This window comes from Peromyscus maniculatus, chromosome 5, assembly GCF_049852395.1.
Source record: "Peromyscus maniculatus bairdii isolate BWxNUB_F1_BW_parent chromosome 5, HU_Pman_BW_mat_3.1, whole genome shotgun sequence".
Classification (NCBI taxonomy): Eukaryota; Metazoa; Chordata; class Mammalia; order Rodentia; family Cricetidae; genus Peromyscus; species Peromyscus maniculatus.
In genome coordinates this window covers 20,757,724-20,769,204 of record NC_134856.1, presented here as the reverse complement: position 1 = coordinate 20,769,204, position 11,481 = coordinate 20,757,724, and the positions used below count along the sequence as shown (strand labels likewise).

The window sequence follows — 11,481 nt, the reverse complement described above, 5'->3', positions numbered from 1 at the left end:
GGCTTGTGGAAGGACCCCAACCCTGTTTAATATGGGGACAAGGGCATGTTTATGTTTTCTCACAGGATGAAAATGAAACTTGTTGGTTGCCTGAAAGATTGGTGTGGTGTATGGAGCAGAGAAATACTGATCCTGGTGTTGCTGATGACCATCCAGAGATGCCAGAGTGAAACCTATTGGGCCTATGTTCCTGATCCATCAATTTTACATCCTGCAACTTGGGAAGGAAAAGAAATTGTGGTTGCAATTAATGATACCAGGCTTTTAGATCCACCTGCCACCCAAGAGTTCCAGATTGCTCACAATTTTCTTGTTTTGGATATTGGTAAAGGGATTCCTGTATATTTTACAAAAACTATTACTTTGGAGGGATGTCTTGGATTGCCTCCTCAAGGTAAATGGATAAGTAATATTTCACCCCCTCAACAATTTCCTACATGTACAAAAGAACTGCGAGAACCTAGCAGAACTTTGTTATGGAGATGATGTACTGGCATTATTCCTTTAAAGTATAATATCACATGGACAGAAGTATATTCTTGATTGGTCTGGAAATCAGGACATTATAGTGACTCTTATACAGTGTCTACAGAAGAATCTTGGGACCAAGGATTGTCAGCTGGAATTTGGTATTCCAGTACTAGATCTCCACAAACATCTGTTTGGAAACTTGCTGCTGCCATGGGAACAGTTGCAGGACACTTCAGTCACTTTAAACCTGTTTGTTCTTTAAAAGGAACTATTTTAGCTTATGTCAAAATGCCCTATGTTCTTTTAGTTGGTGAAGCAAATATTTCTATAAATGGTTCTATGTTCAATGTATCATGTCTTAATTGTATTTTAACCAATTGTATGTCTCAAATGGATAACTGTATTCATGTAATGGTATAAAAATAACTTTCTTTTGTAATATTGTCAGTATATACGAGTGATCCATGGTTTGAGGATAAAAGGTTACAAGTGATTGAAGAAATCAAGAAAGCTTTAAGCAGACAGAAGCATATTGCTGGATTAGTTATAGCAGGAATTTCAGCTTTTGTTACTACTACAGTGGTTTCAGTGGCTTTGTCTCAATCCACTCAGACAGCAGGTTTTGTTCACAAATAGCAGGGTTTGTTCACAAATTGTTTATGAACGTCTTTATGATATTAGAGATTTAAAGAGATATAGATGTGAAAATAGAACATAAATTGAATGCTTTTTATGATGTGGTACAGTTTCTGGGAGATGAGCTCCAAAGCCTGAAAACTAGAGTACATTTGAAATGTCATGCTAATTATGAATGGATTTGTGTTATATCTTCTGTGTATAATGAAAGTGCTATTGGATGGGAAAGAGTTAAGGCACATCTTAAAAGGAATTTAGCATGATTCTAATGAATCCTTAGATTTGGCTAAATTACATCAAGAGATTTACACAAATGAAAAAGGCTAAATTGAATTTTGATGCAGTTAAAACAGCTGAAGATATTCTAGAACAATTCAAAAGGGCTATCCCTTCACGGTCATCATTTACTTCACCTTTAAGTAGTGTTGTAGCTATTGGAGCATGTAGTAGGCATAATCTGTTTGCCAATGATTCTTGCCCTGCCTGCAGGGCTACAACGGGTTCTCGACCACCCTAAGGAGGGAATGTAGGGACAGGAGATACAAAGGAAAATACATCAAGTCTGGATTCTGATCAAGGTGCCACTTTATTTTCTCCAGAAAGGTGTATATAGTTCCTGCAGGGTCGGGGGAGCAAGAAGCTGTCATCTGCATAAGGTGGGGCAAGCTAACAGGATGTTTTTATAGGATGTTTACAGGGTGAAAGGGTCAAGGGCTCTGACTCAATGTCCTGTTGCTAGACAACCTGACTGTAAGCTGATTTAGTTCCCTGTCTTATCGGGGGTCTGTATTTTTCCACTAACCAGAGATTCTGTCCTTGCCCCTGACAGATTCTCAAGCTGATTTTGAACTTGTTATGGAGACTGGGCTCAGAATTCCATGGAATAAAACTATGCACATTCCTCTGACTTAACACCAGATGCTGGTAGCCAAAGACGGGTAAGTTTTCTTTACTTCCTTTCAACCTAGGACAGGATGTGAATGATAGAATTCATGCTCACATGATGGGTAAGATTGGAGTGTGATAAGGAAACACCTAAGACAGGCACAGTCATCTGAAAGACTCAGCGGAGTCTTAAAATAAATAAAAAGGAATAGTGGGAGCCCACAACTGACTCAGTTTCCTAGTTTGAATCTGAAGTCTATTCTGAGTCAGTAGAGTTCAAGCTTGTGTGCTCCAGGGCTGTGAGAAAGTTTTGATTAGCCCACAGAGCCTCCTTGAAGGGCTGTGAGAAAGTCCTGATTATCCTACAAGAAGGAACACATTATCTAGCTAGATGCAGGCTGTCCATGCCAGCCAGAGGTATATTGAGATAGAAAATGAAACTGCCTGCTCCTTGATGCAAGGCAGGATAGATTGTTGCTGAATGCCTGTGCTGTGCATTGTTCTACCTCTGTCCTTCAAGACTGTATATAAGCTGGCTGTGAAATAAACTCGGGACTGTCTAGCATTGACCAGCACACCTCTTGACTCTTTTCTGTCTTCTTCATTGTCTCTTCATTCCGCAAGCCTCTACCCAGCTACCCAGCTGACTGCCGGCAGGCCTGACAGATGTGCGTGAGCCACTGCCCACAATAGAGGGAACTGGGTCCCCCTGACTGAATTGAGATAAGCAGGTAGCTCCTCCCAGGTGGGGCTGCTGTACTGTAAGAGGGGCTCACTAGCTGCGAGTGAGGCCGTCATCTCAGTGTCGATGTTCCGGCACTGGATTGTCTGTGTGAATGTTATTTGTTTCTGTCTACTAGGCTCCCTCTTCTCCTGAAAGAGGAGAGAGAGGCACAGCGAGGGCCACCTCCCTCCCTCCCTAGCTCTCTTGCTATCAGGACTGCAGCAGCCGCTCTCACAGAGGGTGGGGGTGTGCGCTCTCGGTACAGGTGGGCGGAGATGGGAGCTATGGGCAGGGGGATGGGGACTGCCTGCAATTGACAAAAACTGTGTGAACACTGAACAGAGAATCTGATTTTAGTCAGAGGAGTTAACAAAAACTTTTTTCAGGAACACTGGCAGCCAAGGACACACTCTATGCCTGGCTGCCAACCCCGCCCCCCTTCCTTCCTAAGCCAAGTTCTTCACTGTGATAACTTTAAGGTCTCTTCTGCCAGTCAGCAGCTATCCTTGTTAACTCCTCCCTGTCCTGATATTGCTTGAAAAGAAAAATATTAAATTAACAATCAAAGATACATGGGTTTTGGTCATTTTGAGTTCAATGGGTTACAAGTACTTGCAATCACTTAAGAGAATTGGTTACAAATTATTTTTGGTTAAGATAAGGAGAAAAAAAAAAACCTGTGTCAAATTCCAAGTAAAGGATAGCTCAATGAATTAAATAAAAAAAGTTGTTTTAGGTTGTAATGTTTTTATAAGAATATAAGGGCTTGAGATATGAGGATTAAAGTTTGAATAAATGATGTTTTGATTTGAGGAAGCAGTTTAAGGTGTAAAAATTTGAAGCCTTAAGTATGTCATGCAGGTTTGAGTATATGATGTTTTGGGTCTGAGAAAGTAGTTTGAGGTGTACAAATGTGGAACTTTAAGTCTTAGAATTCTGCCCTCACTCCAGCTACACGACTGCACATGTGCAGTTCAGGGTCTGGCGTCTTACGTCATCAGTGGGCGCTGGTGACTATGTATGCACAGCATGGTCACACATTCTGTGCCTTAAAAGCCAGACGCAGACTCCACGCTCCCTCTGCTCTCTCTGCTCTGCTGCCCTCGCCCACCACCTCACCATCTTTCTCTCCTCTCTCCTCTCCCCCACTTCCTTCCAATAAAGCTCTCTGTAACACTGCTAGTCATGGCCATGGCTTGTGACTTTTCCGTTGGTAACCAGCACCGCCACCAGTGCCGCACGCTGCCACCAGCACCGTTTATCATCCTGTCATTAAGTATTTTAAAGTTTAAGTAAGTTGTGAGGTTTGAGTATAAATAAAGTTTATGTAGGGTCTAAGATATAAATGTTTTAGCTATAAGAATATAAGAAATGTTTTGGGAAGAAGGAAAGTATGTAAAATGCAAGATATAAAGATCTGAGGGTAAAGAGGCTTAAGTAATGATAAAAAAGTGACTTAAGGTGTATAAAAGAATGAAGCATGTTTCAGATTCTTTTTCTTGCTATTCTGCTGTTACATTGAGTCTCCAAAGATTCATAATTTTAAAAATGTCTGTCTACTCCATAGGTATGTGTGGGGACCTGCCCCACCGGGAACTTAGGTCACCTGTGAAGAGGTGGCCTGGAACCAAGGAAAGGCAAGTGCAGGCTGCTCGCCCATTTCCCAGCCTCCCTCTTACCCGGAGACACAGCGGGGAGTCAAGTCAAGCAAGAACTCGTTTATTGATGGGCAGTAAGCCTCTTTTCTACCAGAAAACCTCAGAACCCTACCAGGGGGTGAAGGAACCAACCAATCCTTTTAAAGGGCACCCTATTTACAAGTTGTTTATGCCCTGACATCATCTCCTGTTTTTAGTATCTTATCTTAGCATAAATAACTTGAGCTAACTTTTTCTCACCATTGGTCTTTAATCTCCATACAAACAACCCAAGCTAACTTCCTTTTAGTCATCTTTTGTATCTATTCTCTGTACAAACAGCTTAAACTAACTTCCTCTGGTACCATTTGTATCCACTCTCTGCGTAAACAGCTTAAAGCTTAAGCTCTATTTATCTGAATTTCTCTCAGCACCCTTTTTGCAGCCCATGTATGCCCCACAGGTATGGATAAAAATGTGGCCACCTGTATGTTTGATTTTGAATGTATGAGTTTGCATGTCCTCTTTGCTAAGGAATACAAATTAATGCTAGTCATCCGGCTATCCAGGTACTAGTTTAAAGCATGTACTGTTAATTCTTATTTAATTATAAGCTATTTAAATAAGAAAAAAACAGAACCTGAGAGGTACATTTGACTAATATATCTACAGATAACAAATTAGCATGGTTATTGTTACCAAACTTAGAGATGTTTTCAAGATTAGGCCTAGATTTTTTTTTGGCTCAGATATATTTAATAGATAATGATCCTCAAACCCATCAAAGATCTGATGAATATGGTATTTAAATTATTTGATAAAAAGCTTACTATAACATACAGAGACTCCCAGCTCCCAGCAATCCCAGGATCTCCAAAGAAGATATGGAACAATGACAGGAAGGTGTCACGTGAATTGGTGATAACACCAACCACTGAGCAAGATGCCCCAGCTCAACTCCTGCTGCCAGGGATCTGGCCCAGAATTCCCAAATGAGACACTGACAAGATAAGGTCAGTCTTTCCCAAGTTGCTCCTCCACAGGGAAAATTTCACGTCATGGGCCCAGCAGCCAAGGCTGATGCTGTCCTGACACCTGTCCTGCCAATGCTATGAAGACTACAGGAGCCTAGGGTGATGGCGGTCTGGGTAATGGATAGCCTGTCATTTTTTAATAGATTTGGAAGTCTGCACTCAGGTACAATGTATCCTTCTCAGGTCTCTGATGGCACTGACGGGGCTAGCTGTAGCTCTGTCAGCTTAGCAACATCAGTCAGCCAGAGTCTTCCACAAGGTTGCAGCCACCTTATTAATTAATTGATCAATGCATTAATTAATTAAAGCTACTAAGTCTCTTAAAAAAGAGAGAGAGAAATAGGTTCTGAATATAGAATTATAGATGCATTTTTTTCTTTAAATTTTTTTTAGAGCTTTATTAGGAGGGAAAGGGGAGAGAGGAGACAGAGAGAGAGAGAGAGAGAGAGAGAGAGAGAGAGCGCACCAGGGAGAGAGAGCCGGGGAGAGACATAGAGAGAGATATAGAGAGATAGATGCTTTTTATTGGGCCAAAGACATTTCAGTCCAATCTATACCTGTCTCTCTAGATAGAAAACACAATATAGATTTCAATGCAGATTGATAATACTACAAGTACTGAGACTATGAATCTGAATGTTCCAAATAAGTTCATGAATTTTAGCTCCTGATCCTAGTTTATATCTCTCAACAGGTTTCCACTTGGCTGACAGACACATCCAAGCATTGTTTCCTGGTGACAACCTACTCCAAATGATTGTGAGCCCTGAACTTGCTGAAAGCTGATATTAACCAATTCAGCCAATATACATGCCATCTCTTCAGCTGATCAATAAAACATTCCCTCCTTGCCTTTGACTAACATTCCAGCTTTCCAGGGCCCTGACGACAATGTCCCAATGTCAGCAGGAAGTAATTACAGAAGTGAAAACGTTGCCCTTGTCCCCCACCTGGAATGTTAGATCAAAAGGGAATTTCTTGTCATAGGGAGCCTGAGATAAAGTAATAACTGGTCCCCATTCTCATTTCCAAATTCCTTCAGGATAAGGAACTGTCAGCCATCACAGGGCTTTTGGCCCTTGTGCTTCTGCTAATTACTGTTGGCTCTTATGTTACTGATGTCTTAACTAAGTGAAGATTCCTGTCTGGGTACCACTAAACTGAGGATACTAGAATCCAAATATCAACCCCTGAACCCACGACACACTTGCAGATGGCAACAACTGAATAAGGGGAGACTCACTTTGTCATTGATAATGGGAAAACTCTTAAGTCCTGATCCAATTAGTCTCTAAAATGATCTACTACTGTGGTGATAAAGTCTTTTACCAAAAAGAAACATCTCCAAGATTGGAGATTATATACCACTCAAGGGGGCAATGAAAGGACCAAGCAGATGCCATAGCAGGCTGTCAGTCTTCTCTCAGAGGTCAGGCCTCAATTTCAGTTTCCTGAGACTTGAGCAGCAGTTTCAGGGCCATGACATAGTCCTTGCAGTAGCTCCCTTTCTGCACGTACTCTGACTGTTCAAGGTTCAGTCAATTGTTTACTGTCTGAGACTCTTCACCAACTTAGAGCTATATGCATGGGTCAATGTGAACATGCCAGGCCAGCCTGCCTCCATGGCAGCTCAAGGACAGAGCCTGGAACTTGTCCAAGCCTGTCCCAAAATGATAACTGTAACTCCTAACCAGTAAATTCAAAGATTACATACCCTCACCCAATCATATGAATCCAAGGCTTGTACCACCCTTCTTGCGGTTTTTCCCTTAAAAAACCCCTCACTCTGAGAGCTCAGGGCTGTCCTCTATTCTCTGTGTTGAGTGTTGGACACAGACCAAGCCTGGGCTTGCTTGTTATCAATAAACCCCTGTGTGTTTTGCATCAGATATTGGCTCTGTGGTGGCCTTGCTTGGGGGTCTCCCAATGTGGCCACAAGAAGGGGAGATACAAAGTATCAGGTAATATAACAGCCCGAGCTCTTAGGAGGCTGACACAGACCCCACAAACCAGTGGAGCCTGGGTGCTTTGAGAAAGAAAAAAAAAGAGTAGCTCTAGAACAACAAAACTGACAGGATAAATGTGGATAAAAAGGTAACAGCATAAGAGTTGTCTGTCCTGTTGACTGGATTCGGTCTCAAGTCTTGGCACGTTTTTCCTGGTTTCCAGAAGCCTGACATGCTCTTAGGTATTTCATGGCTAGGTCTTAGCTATTGGTCACAGTGCCCTGGGTGTCGTTCCCACCGCCCCCAAGGATCTCATTTGGAATGCTGTTCCTGCTTCTGGGCTTCCCTTTTGCAGGCTGGGTTACAGACACTGAGGTCTCAAGTCTAGTTAAGCCTCCAGGAGGCTGTTGGCCAATGTTGACCCTGCTGTTGTATATCCAGTGTCCAGCATGCTGTTTAGAGCCCAGCAGACTCTGGCTCTATCCTGGTCTCCAGGTCACTGAATCCAGTGAGTTTTTGTTCCAAAGACTTCCATAGTCTAGAAGTATTCTGCTGGCCAGGTTTTTAGTATGACAGTTGATGAATTTCCTCAAGAGTATGGTTCACAGCATGTCTTGGGTTGCAGAGACCCAGAGGCAGCAGGGGCCTTAATTTGAGATAACCCCACAGCTGCTGATTGTGTCCAATCTGCACATTGTCCTGGGCAGGGGCTGCACTAAAATCGGCAAGGAAGCGAGCCTTGATGTGGGACCTGGCTGGAGCCAAGTGCACAGCTCCCAGTGGAGACAGAGTGAAGGTCTATGGAGGGATGCAGTCCTGTGGTGTGGTGGCAGGAACATGAAGTGGCTTGTCGTATTATGTCCACAGTCAGGAAGGAGCAGACAGCACCTGCTGGCCATTTTTGTCTGCTTTATTGAAATGTTTGTTCAAGACTTTTCTAATTTGTAGCAGGGCTACAAAGTTATTACTGAGCTGTATGAGTTCTTTATAGGTATTAGCTCCTTTTAAGCTAGATATTGTTTGCAAGTCTTTTTCCCAGTAGGTAGGCTGCTGCTTGAGGTCACTGATATTTTTCCTTTGCTCTGCAGAAGCTTTAGATTGATATAGTTGTCCTATCCTTACGGGAGCTCTAGATATGGCAGCTAAGACAGTGTAGGTGTTTTGTGTGGAAAGTATAAACAAGAAAAGTCCGTGTCCAGCACAACTGCCATCTCCCCAGGGCTTTGTGACCTAGGGCTGTGTGCATCTGTGGGTGCACAGGTGCCATCTCTTGTAGAATGTGGCAGATCAAGTCCTGCTCACTCATGTTTTGTTTTTGTGGGCTAAACTTATGGTGTGATCTTAATTTAATTTTCTTTTTAGAATATATTTACAACATTTCTCCATTTCCTTTTCTCCTTGTAATGCCTCCCATATATCCCTCCCTGCTCTCCTTCAAATTCATGGCCTCTTTTCTCATTGTTATTGCATGGTTATAAGTATACCATATATATTCCTAGATATAGCCTGCCCAGTCTGTATAATGCTACCTGTATTTATGTTTTTAGGAGCTGAGCATTTGGCACTAGACAACTAATTATTATGCTTTTTCATGGAAAAGACCATCTCTCTGACGTCCAGCTTTCCTCAGTTGCCTATAGTTCTTTGTGTAGGGTTGAGGCCTGTGGGCTTTTCCCTTGGTGTTGTCCTTGTTCAGCTCACATTTGGGCAGTCATGTTTGTGAGACTTTAGGGGGTGTAGCTTCTGACATTACTAGAAGACACAATCTCACAGCAAAGTCCCTGATCCTCTGGGTCTTACAATCTTCCTGTTCCATCTTCTGCAATGTTCCCTGAGCCTTAGGTGTGGGAGTGTTTTGTTGATGTGTCCACTGGGACTGGGCTCCACAACTCTGCATTTGGCAATGGTTTTCTGTAATGGTCTGTTGCAGATGTTTCCTTGAGGGGTAAAATCTACACTTATCTGTGAGTATAAGGACAGATGTTTATGGATTGTTGTTAGGGATTATGCTGGTTTAGTAAATTAGTGGTTGTAGATTCTCCTCCAGTAATCACTAGCACTAAGGAGTTAGCCAGGCTTCCAGTCCCAGGCAGGTTTCCTCTTGTTGAGCAGATCTTCAGTCGTTAGAGCTGTTGGTTACGGCCAAGGTGCGCATGCCGCTGTTGCGCTTTAGGGTCGTCACGGCATGCGCGTTGTTGACGTGGTTCTGCCATAGATGTGTAGGACTTTGGAAGCTTGCATGGTACCTTCTGGTGTGGTGTTCTGAAAGTCGCTGGCAAAGCCAATGGTTCAGGGGCTTCTCTTAGTTTATTTACAGGCCTCACATTTGTGTGCCTTGCACAGTGAGTTGATTTTGGGGTCTGGTGTAAAATAAGGGTCTGGTTTCATTCTTTGGTATTGGAATCCAGACTTCTTGGGACAATTCACTGGGTGGAAGCTATTTTTTCTTAGTGCGCCCACTTGGTGCTCTTGTCAGCAATTATTCTGACTTTCCATTTTGTTCTACTTGTCTGGTTTTTGTTAGCATCCCACTTTTTTTCCTTTAAACATTTTTATTTATGTGTTTGGGTGTTTGGCCTGTATACAAGCCTGTGCACCAGTGTCATGCCTGGTGCCTGAGCTGGTCAGAAGAGGGCACTACGTTTCCCGAACTACAGTTACAGATAGAGTTACCATGTTGGTGCTGGAAGTCAATCTTGGGTCCTCTGGGAGAGCAGCCAGTGTACTTGACCACTGAGCAAACTCTCCAGCCCACCACCCTGTTGACCATTGTAGCTTTGTAACAATTTTTTCTTAAGACATGGGGTATTGATTTTTGACAAAGAAGCCAAAACTATACAATGGAAAAAAGAAAGTATCTTCAACAAATGGTGCTGGCATAACTGGATGTCAACATGTAAAAGATTGCAAATAGATCTATATCTGTCACCATGCACAAAACTCAAGTCCAGGTGGATCAAAGACCTCAACATAAATCCAGTTACACTGAACTTGATAGAAGAGAAAGTAGGAAGTACTCTTGAATGCATTGGCACAGGAGATCACTTCCTAAATATAACACCGGCAGCACAGACACTGAGCACAATAATTAATAAATGGGACCTCTTCAAACTGAGAAGCTTTTGTAGGGCAAAGGACATGGTCAATAAGACAAAAAGACAGCCTACAGAACAGGAAAAGACCTTCACCAACCTCACATCTGACAGAGGACTGATCTCCAAAGTATAGAAAGAACTCAAGAAACTAGACATCAAAATACTGAACAGTCCAATTAAAAAATGGGCTAAAGAGCTAAACAGAGAATTCTCAAAAGAAGAATCACGGCCGGGCGGTGGTGGCGCACGCCTTTAATCCCCGCACTCGGGAGGCAGAGGCAGGCGAATCTCTGTGAGTTCGAGGCCAGCCTGGGCTACCAAGTGAGTTCCAGGAAAGGCGCAAAGCTATACAGAGAAACCCTGTCTCGAAAAACCAAAAAAAAAAAAAAAAAAAAAAAAAAGAATCACAAATAGCTGAAAGGCATTTAAAGAAATGCTCAACATCCTTAATCATCAGAGAAATGCATATCAAAACGACTCTGAGATATCACCTTACACCTGTCAGAATGGCTAAGATCAAAACTACTAATGACAGTCAATGTTGGAGAGGATGCGGAGCAAAAGGAACACTCCTCCACTGTTGGTGGGAATGCAAACTTGTATAACCACTGTGGAAATCAGTATGGTGGTTTCTCAGAAAATTGGGAATTGATCTACCTCAAGACCCAGCCATCCCAATCTTGGGCATATACCCAAGGAATGCTCAATCATACCACAAAGATACATGCTCAACTATGTTCATAGCAGCACTATTTGTAATAGTGAGAACCTGGAAACAACCTAGAGATGATGCCCTTCAACTGAATAATGGATTAAGAAAATGTGGTACATATACACAATGGAGTACTACAGAGAAAAACAATGACAGCGTGAAATTTGCAGGCAAATGGATGGAACTAGAAAATATCATTCTGAGTGAGGTAACCCAAACCCAAAAGGACAAACATGGTATGTACTCACTCATAAGTGGATACTAGATATAAAGCAAAGAACGATTAGACTGCAACCCACAGAATCAGAGAGGCTATATAGCAGGGGGGACCCTAGAATGAC

At 42.5% G+C, this 11,481-nt stretch overlaps 1 protein-coding gene across 12 annotated transcripts in view; it reads left to right on the top strand.

The window, feature by feature from the left end:
• LOC143273263 (protein arginine N-methyltransferase 9-like) overlaps window positions 1-6,245 on the top strand; it is a 31,608-nt gene extending 25,363 nt beyond the window's left edge. For 2 of the 12 annotated variants that reach the window (XM_076571818.1, XM_076571815.1), the window contains exons 5-7: window positions 1,937-2,045; window positions 4,284-4,353; window positions 5,196-6,245. In XM_076571818.1, coding sequence (XP_076427933.1) covers window positions 1,937-2,019 — 83 coding nt within the window. In that variant the 3' untranslated portion in view covers window positions 2,020-2,045; window positions 4,284-4,353; window positions 5,196-6,245. Of the gene's footprint in view, window positions 1-65; window positions 395-1,936; window positions 2,046-2,616; window positions 2,724-4,283 lie in introns of those variants that run through there. The other 10 variants (XM_076571819.1, XM_076571816.1, XM_076571817.1 and 7 more) reach the window with 8 other exon arrangements.
• The last annotated feature ends 5,236 nt before the right edge of the window (window positions 6,246-11,481 follow it).